The following is an 18,686-nucleotide window of genomic DNA, read 5'->3' on the forward strand; positions in this document are numbered from 1 at the left end:
CCCCACCTGTCCACAGTCGTTATGTGGACATTGTTTCTAGGCTCCTTACCGCAAGGTCCTACTTAAGCAGACACGGTAGCAGTTTGGCAGGGGCTGGGAGGGGCTGACCGCACTGTGTCTACCCCAGATCAACATGTTCTTCTTGCCTGAAATTGGACAAGATGACTGTGATGAACAACATTTACAGACAGAGTGGCCACAGGCTCTTGCAGTCAACAATTCAGATCACAAACGAGACAGCCGAGTCCAGAGCAACATACAGAACACCAGAGGAACTCATTGTGTCAGGCAGTATCTGTGATGGGAAATGGACAGTTGAATCTTCAAGTTGAGATCCTTCATCAAGACTACAGAGATCACATGGAATGCAGGTGAAGGGTCATGACACGAAGGATCAACTGTCCATTGATGCTGCCTGATCTGCTGAGTCTCTCCAGCATTCTCTGTGTGTTGGATGACACATCAGCCTGGTTACTGGATTACTTTACAGATTTCTGCGGTGTTACATATTCAGGCAACAATAAATATATGAGTTAGGCAAGGGTTTATATAACAAATAACACGTTTATTAAACACTGAAAACAAACCCCCCAAAAGTAAACAAACACTAACGTAACCGGAAATCAGCTGCTGTGCGGCAGCTTAAACTGTTCTTAAAGCAATGAAGCTTACAGTCCTTAAAGCGATGTTGCAAGAACAGTTCTTTAAAGTAGTATTGCCAAAAGTTCAAAAATGCTCACAGTCCATTTAGAGACTTCTTAAGACGATTTAAATTCTCTTTCACGTCGTTTTGCTTCGATCCCCGACGTCGAACTTCTCCCACGAAGAATTTATGAAACAAAATGAAACGGCTTAAAGGCACTGACCTTTCCTTTATCACACTGTCCTCAATCTTTTCTGCTATCTCACAGAGATTAACACGAGAACAGTCAACGAATTCCTTCCGAATAAGAATTAAACAAGGTCGAACCTTTTCACCGTCAAAAATCGATTCTCCTCGATCTTTAACTCCCAAACTCCGATCTTCACTCTCCACTGATTCTTAACTAGCAGTATTGTAAAAAAACTGCTGGCAATGACCTTTTAAACTTTAGGCATTAGATAAAAACTTCATCCTTCAACTAAACTGTGTCATCACATTAAATCACGCAGTGGCATGAAGTCAACATGGCAAATCCAGCCATGAACTGCCCCTCCTCACAGAATGGGGTCTTCCTTTAATACCCTGTAAAAAAAAACCTGTCACATGATCTCTACTGGTGGGAAAATGACATCACTCTACCATCACAAGACCATTACCTCAAGTCCAGTACAGCTTCAACCCTAGTCACGTGACAAGGGTACCACTGTAATGTGTCACGAGTACGTAACACCTCCCTCCAAAAAAAACATTTTTGGTCTGACAAGAACAAAAATTTTTAACAATTGCTTACAAGAAAAACAAATGTATAATATACAATACCATCATATAACAGCTTATAACTCACAATACAGTACGAGTGTTACAATTGAAAAAAAAACAGTCCATAAAAAAAATTGCTTTGTACATTCAACATCGAGATAGACAATCAGCAACCCCATTATCTTTACCTTTAATATGAGTCATCACAATATTGTACTCTTGTAACATCAAACTCCAATTTAATAATCTTCTGTTTTTGTTTTTCATCTTACTCAGAAAAACTAATGGATTATGATCAGTGTAAACAATAAGTGGTTTTTGAGTTGTACCAATATATACCTCAAAATATTCTAAAGCTAAAACAAGAGTTAACAATTCTTTCTCTATTGTCGAATAGTTTCTTTGATGCTTATTAAATTTCTTAGAAAAGCAAGCTACTGGATGATCAACCTCATCACCCTCATTCCTTTGTATTAATACTGCTCCTGCAGCCTCATCACTAGCATCTACAGCTAATGAAAAAGGTTTTTCAAAGTCAGGTGCCTTTAGCACAGGTTGTTGACATATCATTGTTTTCAATTTTTCAAATGCTTCTTGACAAGGCACTGTCCACACAAACTTCACATTCTTCTGCAAAAGGTTAGTTAAGGGAAGGGCAACATTAGCAAAATTCTTACAAAGTTTTCGATAATATCCTACCATTCCCAAGAATCTTCTGAGAGTTTATTTCCCCGTTGGAGTGGGAATCTCTAAAATTGCCTGAACTTTTGCCTGAACAGGAGCTACCTTACCTTGACCAAGGTACATAACCAAGGTACGTCACAGTGGCATATCCAAATTCACTCTTAGCTAAATTAATAGTTAAGTTAGCCTTTCAAACAATTTCTCCACCACAATAATGTGTGCTTCCCAAGTATCATTTCCTGTCAGTAAATCATCAATACAAGCATCAGTATCTTTCAATCCCTAAATCACAGAGTAATCATCCTCTGGAAAGTACCTGGGGCATTCTTCATCCCAAATGGAAGAACATTATACTCATATAACCCAGATGGAGTTACAAATGCAGAAATCTCTCTACCTCTGTCCGTTAATGGAACACACCAATACCCTTTCAATAAATCAATCTTTGTAAGGAACTTTGCTTTTCCAACTTTATCTACACAATCATCTACTCTAGGAATTGGATATGCATCTGCTTTCGTTACAGCATTCACCTTCCTATAATCCGTACAAAACCTAATACTACCATCTGGCTTTGGCACCATAACACATGGCGAACTCCAATTCGAGTTAGAATGTCTAATAATATTATTCTCTAACATATATTCAGTTTCTTTCTCAGCAAGTTCACATTTTTCTATGTTCATCCTATATGGATGTTGTTTGATAGGTTTGGCATCTCCAACATCTACATCATGTGAAGCTATAGTAGTCCTTCTCGGAACATCTGGAAACAACTCCCTATATTTAAAAATCAACTCCTTCATCTGTTGTCTCTGCTCTAGCTGTAAATGTGCTAATTTTTCATCAATATTTTCCAGAATGGTTGAGTTTGGTAACCTAACAGAAACAATGTTGGATTTAGAATGAAAGTCAGATGAATCATCTATCATGTTCCTAGTTAAATCAAACTCATTCTCACTAACCACAACAGTCACAGTATCAGATTGTTTCTCAAAATATGATTTCAACATATTTATATGGCAAAGTTGTGTTGACCTTCTATGATCTGGAGTTTTTACCACATAATCCACATCATTGATTTTAGACACAATTTCATAAGGACCATGAAATCTAGCTTGTAAAGGATTTGTCTGCACTGGGAAAAGAACCAACACCTTATCTCCAGGCTTAAACATCCTCATCCTAGCTTCTTTATCATACCAAGTCTTCATTTTCTCCTGAGCCAACTTTAAATTTTCCTTAGCCAAGCTACAAGCTTTATGTAACCTGTCCTTAAATTTCAACACATAGTACAACAAATTAGTGTGTACTTCCTTATTAATCCACTGTTCTTTCAATAAAGCTAAAGGTCCTCTAACTCTATGCCCAAACACAAGTTCAAATGGACTAAAACCTAAAGATTCCTGTACCGCTTCCCTTACTGCAAATAAAAGTAAGTTTGTACCCTCATTCCAGTCACTTTCATTTTCCACACAAAATGTCCTAATCATATTCTTGAGGGTAGAATGAAACCTCTCCAAGGCACCTTGCGATTCTGGATGGTATGCAGACGAAGTGATTTGCTTAGCTCCCAATTTATAAACTATCTGTTGAAACAATCCAGACATAAAATTACTGCCTTGATCAGTTTGTATCTCCTTAGGTATTCCAAAATAAGTAAAAAAATTTATAAGGGCCTTTGTCACAGTCTTAGCTTTTATATTCCTAAGTGGTACTGCCTCTGGAAACCTAGAAGAAGTACACGTGATAGTCAACAAATACTGATAACCAGTTTTTGTCTTTGGTAATGGACCAACACAATCTACAATAACTTTAGAAAACGGTTCACCAAATGCTGGGATAGGTTGTAATGGAGCTACTGGTGTAACATGATTTGGTTTACCCACAATTTGACAAGTATGGCACGTTTTACAAAACATCGCCACATCTTTTCTTAGACCAGGCCAGTAAAAATGTTTTAAAATCTTGTCCACAGTTTTCCTTACACCTTGATGTCCACCTAAAGGCACACCATGAGCTAAAGTCAAAATCTCATTTCGATAAACTTTAGGGACTGTTACGTACTCGTGACACATGACAGTGGAGCCCTTGTCATGTGGCTGGGGTTGAAGCTGTACTGGACTTGAGGTGATGGTCTTGTGATGGTGGTGACGTCATTTTCCCGCCAGTAGAGATCATGTGATGGGTTTTTTTTTACAGGTTATAAAAGGTAGACCCCACCCTGTGAGGAGGGGCAGTTCGTGGCTGGATTTGCCAGGTTGACTTCATGCCACTGCGTGCTTGAAGTGATGACGCAGTTTAGCTGAAGGATGAAGTTTTTATTTAATGCTAAAGTTTAAAAAGTCATTGCCAGCAGGTTCTTTATGATTCTGTTAGTTCAAAATTAGTGGAGAGTGAAGATTGGAAGTTGGAAGTTAAAGATCGAGGAGAATCGCTTTCTACGGTGAAACAGGGGCGACCTTTGTTTGATCCTTATTTGGAAGGACTTCGTTGACTATCTTTGTGTTAATCCCTAGGTTTAACTAGAAAGGATTGAAGGTAGTGGAGAAGGAAAGGTCAGTGCCTTTAAGCCGTTCTGTTTCGTGAATTCTTCGTGGGAAGTTCGACGTTGGGGATCGAAGCAAGCGACGTGAAAGAGAACCTAAATCGTCCTATAAAGTCTCTCCTTTTAAATGGACTGTGAGCATATCGAACTTTTGGCAATACCACTTTTAAGAACTGTTTTTGGAATATTACTTTTAAAGAACTGTTTTTGGAATATCACTTTTAAAGAACTGTTTTTGGAATATCACTTTAAGAACTGTTTGGGCTACCACTCAGCAGCTGTTTCCGGTTACGGTAGTGTTTGTTTACTTTTGGGGGGGGTTTGTTTTCTGTGTTTAATAAACGTGTTGTTTGTTATAAGAAACCCTTGCCGAACTCATATATTTATTGTTGCCTGAATACATAACATTAAATATGGGGGCTGCGTCTGGATTGAATCATTTGAGTTTAAATGCTTGCTAACTTTTAAATCGGTGTTTTGGAAACGGGGATTACTCGGTTCTTTTGTTTGGCTTGTTGTGGTATTCGGCAGCAATGAATATTGATGAGTTTCTGGCTTCGCCAGCTGCGGAGGTGTTGGCGAAGGCGAAAAAGACTGAGATGTTTGAGATAGCTAGTAGATTGCAACTTAATGGTATTTTGCAGACTACATCAAAGGCTGTAATACAGAGAAAAATTGCATCACACTATGTGGATTCGGGTGTTTTTGATGAATCGATTTTAGAGTCGTTTCCAATAAGTAATCTGGAGATGCAGTTGCAAATCGAGCAAATGACATTGGAACAAAATAAAGCTGATTTGGAGAGGTGTAAATTGGAGATGGAACAAAAGAAGAGAGAATTTGCATATGCAACAGAGGAATTAAGGTCTAGAAATCAGTCTTGTGGTTCTAAAAAAACGTTTGTTGCTAGTCAAGAAATTAAATTGGTCCCTCCATTTAGTGAAACAGAAGTGGAAAGGTATTTTCAACATTTTGAAACTATTGCTCGGATGTCAGAGTGGCCGAAAGATAAATGGTCAGTGTTGTTACAGAGTGTAATTAAAGGCAAAGCACAACAAGTTTACACAGCTTTAACAGCTGCACAAGCACTTGATTATGATATTATAAAGAGGCATATCTTAAACGCATATGAGTTAGTCCCAGAAGCATATAGGGAAAGATTCAGAAGTTTGAAAAAAATCTGTGGAAAAAACTTATGTGGAATTTGCCTATGATAAAGCTATGTGTTTTGAGAGATGGGTTTCTTCTAAAAATGTAAATGGGGACTATGATACATTGAGAGAGCTGATTTTAATGGAGGAATTTAAAAGAAGCATTCCTGTTGAAGTAAGGACCTACTTAAATGGGAAGGATACTGATAAATTGCAGGACTGTGCTAGATTAGTTGATGAGTATGTTTTGATCCATAAGAACAAATTTCCTCAGGGCAGAATTTTTAAGAGGAAAAATAACACGGAGACTCCAGGTAAATCTGAAATTAAATCAGAGGTTAATGAGAAAGTTGATGAGAAAGGAAAGCCTGTGAACGAAAGACAGTTTGGTCTTACTTGTAACTATTGTAAGAAGCCTGGCCATGTAATAGCTAACTGTTTCAGATTGAAAAGGAAAGAGAAGGAAGCAGTTCCAGATGCTTGTGTGCAACATACTGAAGCACCTGTAAAGTTACAGGGTTTGATAAAAACAAATGAGGCTTTGTTAGAGTCTGACCAAGTTAAAAAGGGATATGATCATTTTATAACTGAAGGGTTTGTATCCTTGAAGGAAGGGTCTACTCTGGTGCCAATAAAAATCCTTAGGGATACTGGTGCTTCTCAATCACTGATGTTAGACAGTGTGTTGAAGTTTAATGAAGAGTCTGATACCGGTGAGGTAAATTACATAAGGGGTGTTGGAAGTGATTTTATGCCTGTACATTTACATAAAGTAAATTTAAAGTCAGGGTTAGTTACAGGATTTGTTAAAGTAGGATTACAGCATAGCTTACCTGTGAAGGGTATTTCTTTATTGTTAGGTAATGACTTGGCAGGTGGACAAGTTTTTCCTGAAGTGCATTTGACAATGGAGTCAGAGGAACCAGAGTTGAATTCTAACACAGATTCTTCCTGTGTTGTGACTAGACCTATGGCTAAAAAGATTGATGCGCAGAATGAGGTTGTTATTCAGGACTGTTCAACTCAGGATTCGAGTTTTGAGGATGTGTCAGAGACTTTCTTATCTTCGTTGTTTGAACAAGATTCTGGGAGTAAGTCTGACTATAAAGATTTATCTTTGTCTCGGAAGGAGATGATAGCAGAGCAGAATAGAGACTCTGAGATTATAAAATTAAGAGAGCAGGTTTTACTAGATAGTGAAATTGATAAGGTGCCAGTAGGATATTACTTGGAAAAAGGAGTGTTGATGAGGAAGTGGAGATCGCCTACAATTCCTGCAAGTGAGGATTGGAATGTTGTTTACCAGGTAGTGGTTCCAAAAGTTTATCGAAATGAGATTTTGACTTTAGCTCATAGTGTGCCTTTAGGTGGACATCAAGGAGTAAGGAAAACTGTGGACAAGATTTTAAAACATTTTTACTGGCCTGGTCTAAGAAAAGATGCGGCGATGTTTTGTAAAACGTGCCATACTTGTCAAATTGTGGGTAAACCAAATCAAGTTACACCAGTAGCTCCATTACAACCTATCCCAGCATTTGGTGAACCGTTTTCTAAAGTTATTGTGTTGGTCCATTACCAAAGACAAAAACTGGTTATCAGTATTTGTTGACTATCACGTATACTTCTTCTAGGTTTCCAGAGGCAGCACCACTTAGGAATATAAAAGCTAAGACTGTGACAAAGGCCCTTATAAATTTTTTTACTTATTTTGGAATACCTAAGGAGATACAAACTGATCAAGGCAGTAATTTTATGTCTGGATTGTTTCAACAGATAGTTTATAAATTGGGAGCTAAGCAAATCACTTCGTCTGCATACCATCCAGAATCGCAAGGTGCCTTGGAGAGGTTTCATTCTACCCTCAAGAATATGATTAGGACATTTTGTGTGGAAAATGAAAGTGACTGGAATGAGGGTACAAACTTACTTTTATTTGCAGTAAGGGAAGCGGTACAGGAATCTTTAGGTTTTAGTCCATTTGAACTTGTGTTTGGGCATAGAGTTAGAGGACCTTTAGCTTTATTGAAAGAACAGTGGATTAATAAGGAAGTACACACTAATTTGTTGTACTATGTGTTGAAATTTAAGGACAGGTTACATAAAGCTTGTAGCTTGGCTAAGGAAAATTTAAAGTTGGCTCAGGAGAAAATGAAGACTTGGTAAGATAAAGAAGCTAGGATGAGGATGTTTAAGCCTGGAGATAAGGTGTTGGTTCTTTTCCCAGTGCAGACAAATCCTTTACAAGCTAGATTTCATGGTCCTTATGAAATTGTGTCTAAAATCAATGATGTGGATTATGTGGTAAAAACTCCAGATCGTAGAAGGTCAACACAACTTTGCCATATAAATATGTTGAAATCATATTTTGAGAAACAATCTGATACTGTGACTGTTGTGGTTAGTGAGAATGAGTTTGATTTAACTAGGAACATGATAGATGATTCATCTGACTTTCATTCTAAATCCAACATTGTTTCTGTTAGGTTACCAAACTCAACCATTCTGGAAAATATTGATGAAAAATTAGCACATTTACAGCTAGAGCAGAGACAACAGATGAAGGAGTTGATTTTTAAATATAGGGAGTTGTTTCCAGATGTTCCGAGAAGGACTACTATAGCTTCACATGATGTAGATGTTGGGGATGCCAAACCTATTAAACAACATCCATATAGGATGAACATGGAAAAATGTGAACTTGCTGAGAAAGAAATTGAATATATGTTAGAGAATAATATCATTAGACATTCTAACTCGAATTGGTGTTCGCCATGTGTTATGGTGCCAAAGCCAGATGGTAGTATTAGGTTTTGTACGGATTATAGGAAGGTGAATGCTGTAACAAAACCAGATGCATATCCAATTCCTAGAGTAGATGATTGTGTAGATAAAGTTGGAAAAGCAAAGTTCCTTACAAAGATTGATTTATTGAAAGGGTATTGGTGTGTTCCATTAACGGACAGAGGTAGAGAGATTTCTGCATTTGTAACTCCATCTGGGTTATATGAGTATAATGTTCTTCCATTTGGGATGAAGAATGCCCCAGGTACTTTCCAGAGGATGATTAACTTTGTGATTCAGGGATTGAAAGATACTGATGCGTATATTGATGATTTAGTGACAGGAAATGATACTTGGGAAGCACACATTATTGCGATGGAGAAATTGTTTGAAAGGCTTTCAAAAGCTAACTTAACTATTAATTTAGCTAAGAGTGAATTTGGACATGCCACTGTGACTTACCTTGGTTATGTTGTGGGTCAAGGTAAGGTAGCTCCTGTTCAGGCAAAAGTTCAGGCAATTTTAGAGATTTCCACTCCAACGGGGAAAAAGACTCTCAGAAGGTTTTTGGGAATGGTAGGATATTATCGGAAATTTTGTAAGAATTTTGCAAGAATTTTGCTAATGTTGCCCTTCCATTAACTAACCTTCTGCGGAAGAATGAGAAGTTTGTATGGATGGTGCCTTGTCAAGAAGCATTTGAAAAATTGAAAACAATGATATGTCAGCAACCTGTGCTTAAGGCACCTGACTTTGGAAAACCTTTTTCATTGGCTGTGGATGCTAGTGATGAGGCTGCAGGAGCAGTATTAATGCAAAGGAATGAGGGTGATGCGGTTGATCATCCAGTAGCTTACTTTTCTAAGAAATTTAATAAGCATCAAAGAAATTATTCGACAATAGAGAAAGAATTGTTATCTCTTGTTTTAGCTTTTGAATATTTTGAGGTATATGTTAGTACAACTCAAAAACCACTTATTGTTTACACTGATCATAATCCGTTAGTTTTCCTGAGTAAGATGAAAAACAAAAACAGAAGATTATTAAATTGGAGTTTGATGTTACAAGAGTACAATATTGTGATGACTCATATTAAAGGCAAAGATAATGTGGTTGCTGATTGTCTATCTCGATGTTGAATGTACATTGTAATTTTTTTTATGGAGTGTTTTTTTTCAATTGTAACACTCCTACTGTATTGTGAGTTATAAGCTGTTATATGATGGTGTTGTGTATTGTATATGTTATAAAATTTATACCTTTGTTTTTCTTGTAAGCAATTGTTAAAAATTTTTGTTCTTGTCAGACCAAAAATGTTTTTTTGGAGGGAGGTGTTACGTACTCGTGACACATGACAGTGGAGCCCTTGTCATGTGACTGGGGTTGAAGCTGTACTGGACTTGAGGTGATGGTCTTGTGACGGTGGTGACGTCATTTTCCCGCCAGTAGAGATCATGTGACGGTTTTTTTTTTACAGGTTATAAAAGGTAGACCCCACCCTGTGAGGAGGGGCAGTTCGTGGCTGGATTTGCCAGGTTGACTTCATGCCACTGCGTGTTTGAAGTGATGACGCAGTTTAGCTGAAGGATGAAGTTTTTATTTAATGCTAAAGTTTAAAAGGTCATTGCCAGCAGGTTCTTTATGATTCTGTTAGTTCGAAATTAGTGGAGAGTGAAGATTGGAAGTTGGAAGTTAAAGATCGAGGAGAATCGCTTTCTACGGTGAAACAGGGGCGACCTTTGTTTGATCCTTATTTGGAAGGATTTCGTTGACTATCTTTGTGTTAATCCCTAGGTTTAACTAGAAAGGATTGAAGGTAGTGGAGAAGGAAAGGTCAGTGCCTTTAAGCCGTTCTGTTTCGTGAATTCTTCGTGGGAAGTTCGACGTTGGGGATCGAAGCAAGCGACGTGAAAGAGAACCTAAATCGTCCTATAAAGTCTCTCCTTTTAAATGGACTGTGAGCATATCGAACTTTTGGCAATACCACTTTTAAGAACTGTTTTTGGAATATTACTTTTAAAGAACTGTTTTTGGAATATCACTTTTAAAGAACTGTTTTTGGAATATCACTTTAAGAACTGTTTGGGCTACCGCTCAGCAGCTGTTTCCGGTTACGGTAGTGTTTGTTTACTTTTGGGGGGGGTTTGTTTTCTGTGTTTAATAAACGTGTTGTTTGTTATAAGAAACCCTTGCCGAACTCATATATTTATTGTTGCCTGAATACATAACATTAAATATGGGGGCTGCGTCTGGATTGAATCATTTGAGTTTAAATGCTTGCTAACTTTTAAATCGGTGTTTTGGAAACGGGGATTACTCGGTTCTTTTGTTTGGCTTGTTGTGGTATTCGGCAGCAATGAATATTGATGAGTTTCTGGCTTCGCCAGCTGCGGAGGTGTTGGCGAAGGCGAAAAAGACTGAGATGTTTGAGATAGCTAGTAGATTGCAACTTAATGGTATTTTGCAGACTACATCAAAGGCTGTAATACAGAGAAAAATTGCATCACACTATGTGGATTCGGGTGTTTTTGATGAATCGATTTTAGAGTCGTTTCCAATAAGTAATCTGGAGATGCAGTTGCAAATCGAGCAAATGACATTGGAACAAAATAAAGCTGATTTGGAGAGGTGTAAATTGGAGATGGAACAAAAGAAGAGAGAATTTGCATATGCAACAGAGGAATTAAGGTCTAGAAATCAGTCTTGTGGTTCTAAAAAAACGTTTGTTGCTAGTCAAGAAATTAAATTGGTCCCTCCATTTAGTGAAACAGAAGTGGAAAGGTATTTTCAACATTTTGAAACTATTGCTCGGATGTCAGAGTGGCCGAAAGATAAATGGTCAGTGTTGTTACAGAGTGTAATTAAAGGCAAAGCACAACAAGTTTACACAGCTTTAACAGCTGCACAAGCACTTGATTATGATATTATAAAGAGGCATATCTTAAACGCATATGAGTTAGTCCCAGAAGCATATAGGGAAAGATTCAGAAGTTTGAAAAAAATCTGTGGAAAAAACTTATGTGGAATTTGCCTATGATAAAGCTATGTGTTTTGAGAGATGGGTTTCTTCTAAAAATGTAAATGGGGACTATGATACATTGAGAGAGCTGATTTTAATGGAGGAATTTAAAAGAAGCATTCCTGTTGAAGTAAGGACCTACTTAAATGGGAAGGATACTGATAAATTGCAGGACTGTGCTAGATTAGTTGATGAGTATGTTTTGATCCATAAGAACAAATTTCCTCAGGGCAGAATTTTTAAGAGGAAAAATAACACGGAGACTCCAGGTAAATCTGAAATTAAATCAGAGGTTAATGAGAAAGTTGATGAGAAAGGAAAGCCTGTGAACGAAAGACAGTTTGGTCTTACTTGTAACTATTGTAAGAAGCCTGGCCATGTAATAGCTAACTGTTTCAGATTGAAAAGGAAAGAGAAGGAAGCAGTTCCAGATGCTTGTGTGCAACATACTGAAGCACCTGTAAAGTTACAGGGTTTGATAAAAACAAATGAGGCTTTGTTAGAGTCTGACCAAGTTAAAAAGGGATATGATCATTTTATAACTGAAGGGTTTGTATCCTTGAAGGAAGGGTCTACTCTGGTGCCAATAAAAATCCTTAGGGATACTGGTGCTTCTCAATCACTGATGTTAGACAGTGTGTTGAAGTTTAATGAAGAGTCTGATACCGGTGAGGTAAATTACATAAGGGGTGTTGGAAGTGATTTTATGCCTGTACATTTACATAAAGTAAATTTAAAGTCAGGGTTAGTTACAGGATTTGTTAAAGTAGGATTACAGCATAGCTTACCTGTGAAGGGTATTTCTTTATTGTTAGGTAATGACTTGGCAGGTGGACAAGTTTTTCCTGAAGTGCATTTGACAATGGAGTCAGAGGAACCAGAGTTGAATTCTAACACAGATTCTTCCTGTGTTGTGACTAGACCTATGGCTAAAAAGATTGATGCGCAGAATGAGGTTGTTATTCAGGACTGTTCAACTCAGGATTCGAGTTTTGAGGATGTGTCAGAGACTTTCTTATCTTCGTTGTTTGAACAAGATTCTGGGAGTAAGTCTGACTATAAAGATTTATCTTTGTCTCGGAAGGAGATGATAGCAGAGCAGAATAGAGACTCTGAGATTATAAAATTAAGAGAGCAGGTTTTACTAGATAGTGAAATTGATAAGGTGCCAGTAGGATATTACTTGGAAAAAGGAGTGTTGATGAGGAAGTGGAGATCGCCTACAATTCCTGCAAGTGAGGATTGGAATGTTGTTTACCAGGTAGTGGTTCCAAAAGTTTATCGAAATGAGATTTTGACTTTAGCTCATAGTGTGCCTTTAGGTGGACATCAAGGAGTAAGGAAAACTGTGGACAAGATTTTAAAACATTTTTACTGGCCTGGTCTAAGAAAAGATGCGGCGATGTTTTGTAAAACGTGCCATACTTGTCAAATTGTGGGTAAACCAAATCAAGTTACACCAGTAGCTCCATTACAACCTATCCCAGCATTTGGTGAACCGTTTTCTAAAGTTATTGTGTTGGTCCATTACCAAAGACAAAAACTGGTTATCAGTATTTGTTGACTATCACGTATACTTCTTCTAGGTTTCCAGAGGCAGCACCACTTAGGAATATAAAAGCTAAGACTGTGACAAAGGCCCTTATAAATTTTTTTACTTATTTTGGAATACCTAAGGAGATACAAACTGATCAAGGCAGTAATTTTATGTCTGGATTGTTTCAACAGATAGTTTATAAATTGGGAGCTAAGCAAATCACTTCGTCTGCATACCATCCAGAATCGCAAGGTGCCTTGGAGAGGTTTCATTCTACCCTCAAGAATATGATTAGGACATTTTGTGTGGAAAATGAAAGTGACTGGAATGAGGGTACAAACTTACTTTTATTTGCAGTAAGGGAAGCGGTACAGGAATCTTTAGGTTTTAGTCCATTTGAACTTGTGTTTGGGCATAGAGTTAGAGGACCTTTAGCTTTATTGAAAGAACAGTGGATTAATAAGGAAGTACACACTAATTTGTTGTACTATGTGTTGAAATTTAAGGACAGGTTACATAAAGCTTGTAGCTTGGCTAAGGAAAATTTAAAGTTGGCTCAGGAGAAAATGAAGACTTGGTAAGATAAAGAAGCTAGGATGAGGATGTTTAAGCCTGGAGATAAGGTGTTGGTTCTTTTCCCAGTGCAGACAAATCCTTTACAAGCTAGATTTCATGGTCCTTATGAAATTGTGTCTAAAATCAATGATGTGGATTATGTGGTAAAAACTCCAGATCGTAGAAGGTCAACACAACTTTGCCATATAAATATGTTGAAATCATATTTTGAGAAACAATCTGATACTGTGACTGTTGTGGTTAGTGAGAATGAGTTTGATTTAACTAGGAACATGATAGATGATTCATCTGACTTTCATTCTAAATCCAACATTGTTTCTGTTAGGTTACCAAACTCAACCATTCTGGAAAATATTGATGAAAAATTAGCACATTTACAGCTAGAGCAGAGACAACAGATGAAGGAGTTGATTTTTAAATATAGGGAGTTGTTTCCAGATGTTCCGAGAAGGACTACTATAGCTTCACATGATGTAGATGTTGGGGATGCCAAACCTATTAAACAACATCCATATAGGATGAACATGGAAAAATGTGAACTTGCTGAGAAAGAAATTGAATATATGTTAGAGAATAATATCATTAGACATTCTAACTCGAATTGGTGTTCGCCATGTGTTATGGTGCCAAAGCCAGATGGTAGTATTAGGTTTTGTACGGATTATAGGAAGGTGAATGCTGTAACAAAACCAGATGCATATCCAATTCCTAGAGTAGATGATTGTGTAGATAAAGTTGGAAAAGCAAAGTTCCTTACAAAGATTGATTTATTGAAAGGGTATTGGTGTGTTCCATTAACGGACAGAGGTAGAGAGATTTCTGCATTTGTAACTCCATCTGGGTTATATGAGTATAATGTTCTTCCATTTGGGATGAAGAATGCCCCAGGTACTTTCCAGAGGATGATTAACTTTGTGATTCAGGGATTGAAAGATACTGATGCGTATATTGATGATTTAGTGACAGGAAATGATACTTGGGAAGCACACATTATTGCGATGGAGAAATTGTTTGAAAGGCTTTCAAAAGCTAACTTAACTATTAATTTAGCTAAGAGTGAATTTGGACATGCCACTGTGACTTACCTTGGTTATGTTGTGGGTCAAGGTAAGGTAGCTCCTGTTCAGGCAAAAGTTCAGGCAATTTTAGAGATTTCCACTCCAACGGGGAAAAAGACTCTCAGAAGGTTTTTGGGAATGGTAGGATATTATCGGAAATTTTGTAAGAATTTTGCAAGAATTTTGCTAATGTTGCCCTTCCATTAACTAACCTTCTGCGGAAGAATGAGAAGTTTGTATGGATGGTGCCTTGTCAAGAAGCATTTGAAAAATTGAAAACAATGATATGTCAGCAACCTGTGCTTAAGGCACCTGACTTTGGAAAACCTTTTTCATTGGCTGTGGATGCTAGTGATGAGGCTGCAGGAGCAGTATTAATGCAAAGGAATGAGGGTGATGCGGTTGATCATCCAGTAGCTTACTTTTCTAAGAAATTTAATAAGCATCAAAGAAATTATTCGACAATAGAGAAAGAATTGTTATCTCTTGTTTTAGCTTTTGAATATTTTGAGGTATATGTTAGTACAACTCAAAAACCACTTATTGTTTACACTGATCATAATCCGTTAGTTTTCCTGAGTAAGATGAAAAACAAAAACAGAAGATTATTAAATTGGAGTTTGATGTTACAAGAGTACAATATTGTGATGACTCATATTAAAGGCAAAGATAATGTGGTTGCTGATTGTCTATCTCGATGTTGAATGTACATTGTAATTTTTTTTATGGAGTGTTTTTTTTCAATTGTAACACTCCTACTGTATTGTGAGTTATAAGCTGTTATATGATGGTGTTGTGTATTGTATATGTTATAAAATTTATACCTTTGTTTTTCTTGTAAGCAATTGTTAAAAATTTTTGTTCTTGTCAGACCAAAAATGTTTTTTTGGAGGGAGGTGTTACGTACTCGTGACACATGACAGTGGAGCCCTTGTCATGTGACTGGGGTTGAAGCTGTACTGGACTTGAGGTGATGGTCTTGTGACGGTGGTGACGTCATTTTCCCGCCAGTAGAGATCATGTGACGGTTTTTTTTTTACAGGTTATAAAAGGTAGACCCCACCCTGTGAGGAGGGGCAGTTCGTGGCTGGATTTGCCAGGTTGACTTCATGCCACTGCGTGTTTGAAGTGATGACGCAGTTTAGCTGAAGGATGAAGTTTTTATTTAATGCTAAAGTTTAAAAGGTCATTGCCAGCAGGTTCTTTATGATTCTGTTAGTTCGAAATTAGTGGAGAGTGAAGATTGGAAGTTGGAAGTTAAAGATCGAGGAGAATCGCTTTCTACGGTGAAACAGGGGCGACCTTTGTTTGATCCTTATTTGGAAGGATTTCGTTGACTATCTTTGTGTTAATCCCTAGGTTTAACTAGAAAGGATTGAAGGTAGTGGAGAAGGAAAGGTCAGTGCCTTTAAGCCGTTCTGTTTCGTGAATTCTTCGTGGGAAGTTCGACGTTGGGGATCGAAGCAAGCGACGTGAAAGAGAACCTAAATCGTCCTATAAAGTCTCTCCTTTTAAATGGACTGTGAGCATATCGAACTTTTGGCAATACCACTTTTAAGAACTGTTTTTGGAATATTACTTTTAAAGAACTGTTTTTGGAATATCACTTTTAAGAACTGTTTTTGGAATATCACTTTAAGAACTGTTTGGGCTACCGCTCAGCAGCTGTTTCCGGTTACGGTAGTGTTTGTTTACTTTTGGGGGGGGTTTGATTTCTGTGTTTAATAAACGTGTTGTTTGTTATAAGAAACCCTTGCCGAACTCATATATTTATTGTTGCCTGAATACGTGACAGGACAACTACCTGGTAAACAACATTCCAATCCTCACTTGCAGGAATTGTAGGTGATCTCCACTTCCTCATCAACACTCCTTTTTCCAAGTAATATCCTACTGGCACCTTCTCAATTTCACTATCTAGTAAAACCTGCTCTCTTAATTTTATAATCTCACGGTCTCTATTCTGCTCTGCTATCATCTCCTTCCGAGACAGAGATAAATCTTCATAGTCAGACTTCCTCCAAGAATCTTGTTCAAACAATGAAGGTAAGAAAGTCTCTGACACATCCTCAAAACTCGAATCCTGAGTTGAACAGTCCTGAGTAACAACCTCATTCTGCGCATCAATCTTTTTAGCCATAGCTCTAGTCACAACACAGGAAGAATCTGTGTTAGAATTCAACTCTGGTTCCTCTGACTCCATTGTCAAATGCACTTCAGGAAAAATTTGTCCACCTGCCAAGTCAGTACCTAACAATAAAGAAATACCCTTCACAGGTAAGCTATGCTGTAATCCTACTTTAACAAATCCTGTAACTAACCCTGACTTTAAATTTACTTTATGTAAATGTACAGGCATAAAATCACTTCCAACACCCCTTATGTAATTTACCTCACCAGTATCAGACTCTTCATTAAACTTCAACACACTGTCTAACATCAGTGATTGAGAAGCACCAGTATCCCTAAGGATTTTTATTGGCACCAGAGTAGATCCTTCCTTCAAGGATACAAACCCTTCAGTTATAAAATGATCATATCCCTTTCTAACTTGGTCAGACTCTAACAAAGCCTCATTTGTGTTTATCAAACCCTGTAATTTTACAGGTGCTTCAGTATGTTGCACACAAGCATCTGGAACTGCTTCCTTTTCCTTCTTTTTCAATCTGAAACAGTTAGCTATTACATGGCCAGGCTTCTTACAATAGTTATAAATAAGACCAAACTGTCTTTCCTTCACAGGCTTTCCTTCCTCCTTACCTTTCTCATTAACTTCTGATTAACCTTGAGTCTCCATGTTATATTTCCTCTTAAAAATTCTACCCTGAGGAAATTTATTCTTATGGATTAAAACATACTCATCAGCTAATCTAGCACAGTCCTGCAATTTATCACTATCCCTCTCATTTAAATAGGTCCTTACTTCAACAGGAATGCTTCTTTTAAATTCCTCCATTAAAATCAGCTCTCTCAATGTATCATAGTCCCCATTTACATTTTTAGAAGAAATCCATCTCTCAAAACACACAGCTTTATCACAGGCAAATTCCACATAAGTTTTTTCCACAGACTTTTTCAAACTTCTGAATCTTTCTCTATATGCTTCTGGGACTAATTCGTATGCTTTCAGAATATGCATTTTCACAATATCATAATCAAGTGCTTGCGCAGCAGTTAAAGCTGTGTAAACTTGTTGTGCTTTGCCTTTAATTACACTCTGTAACAACACTGACCATTTATCTTTCGGCCTCTCTGACATCCGAGCAATAGTTTCAAAATGTTGAAAATATCTTTCCACTTCTGTTTCACTAAATGGAGGGACGAATTTAATTTCTTGACTAGCAACAAACGGTTTTCTAGAATCAGAAGACTGATTCCCAGGCCTTAATTCCTCCATTGCATAATCAAATTCTCTCTTCTTTTGATCAGCTTCTAACTTACAATGCTCCAATTCTGCTTTACTTTGTTCCAACCTCATTTGTTCAATTTGCAACTGCATCTCTATATTACTTATTGGAAACGACTCTAAAATCGATTAATCAAAAACACCCGAATCCACATAGTATGACTTAATTTTTCTCTGTATTACAGCCTTTGATGTAGTCTGCAAAATACCTTTAAGTTGCAATCTACTAGCTATCTCAGATACCTCAGTTTTTTTCGCCTTCACTAACAAAGCCGCGCCTGGCGAAGCCAGAAACTCATCAATATTCATCGTTGCCAAATACCACTCACAAGCCAATCAAACAAAAGAATCGAGAACCCCCCGTTTCCAAAACACCAACTCAAAATTCAACAAGCAAATAAACTCAAATGATCCAATCTGGACACAGCCCCCACATATATGTTACGTATTCAGGCAACAATAAATACGAGTTAGGCAAGGGTTTATATAACAAATAACACGTTTATTAAACACCGAAAACAAAC

General features: G+C 37.4%; 1 protein-coding gene across 2 annotated transcripts in view; it reads right to left on the minus strand.

Moving 5' to 3' along the window:
* zgc:153031 overlaps window positions 1-18,686 on the minus strand; it is a 49,886-nt gene that overhangs the window by 5,954 nt on the left and 25,246 nt on the right. For both annotated transcript variants that reach the window (XM_059978596.1, XM_059978595.1), the window contains exon 3: window positions 50-146. In XM_059978596.1, coding sequence (XP_059834579.1) covers window positions 50-146 — 97 coding nt within the window. The remainder of the gene's footprint in view (window positions 1-49; window positions 147-18,686) is intronic.

The sequence above is a fragment of the Hypanus sabinus genome, chromosome 8 (genome assembly GCF_030144855.1).
Source record: "Hypanus sabinus isolate sHypSab1 chromosome 8, sHypSab1.hap1, whole genome shotgun sequence".
In the NCBI taxonomy this organism is placed as follows: Eukaryota; Metazoa; Chordata; class Chondrichthyes; order Myliobatiformes; family Dasyatidae; genus Hypanus; species Hypanus sabinus.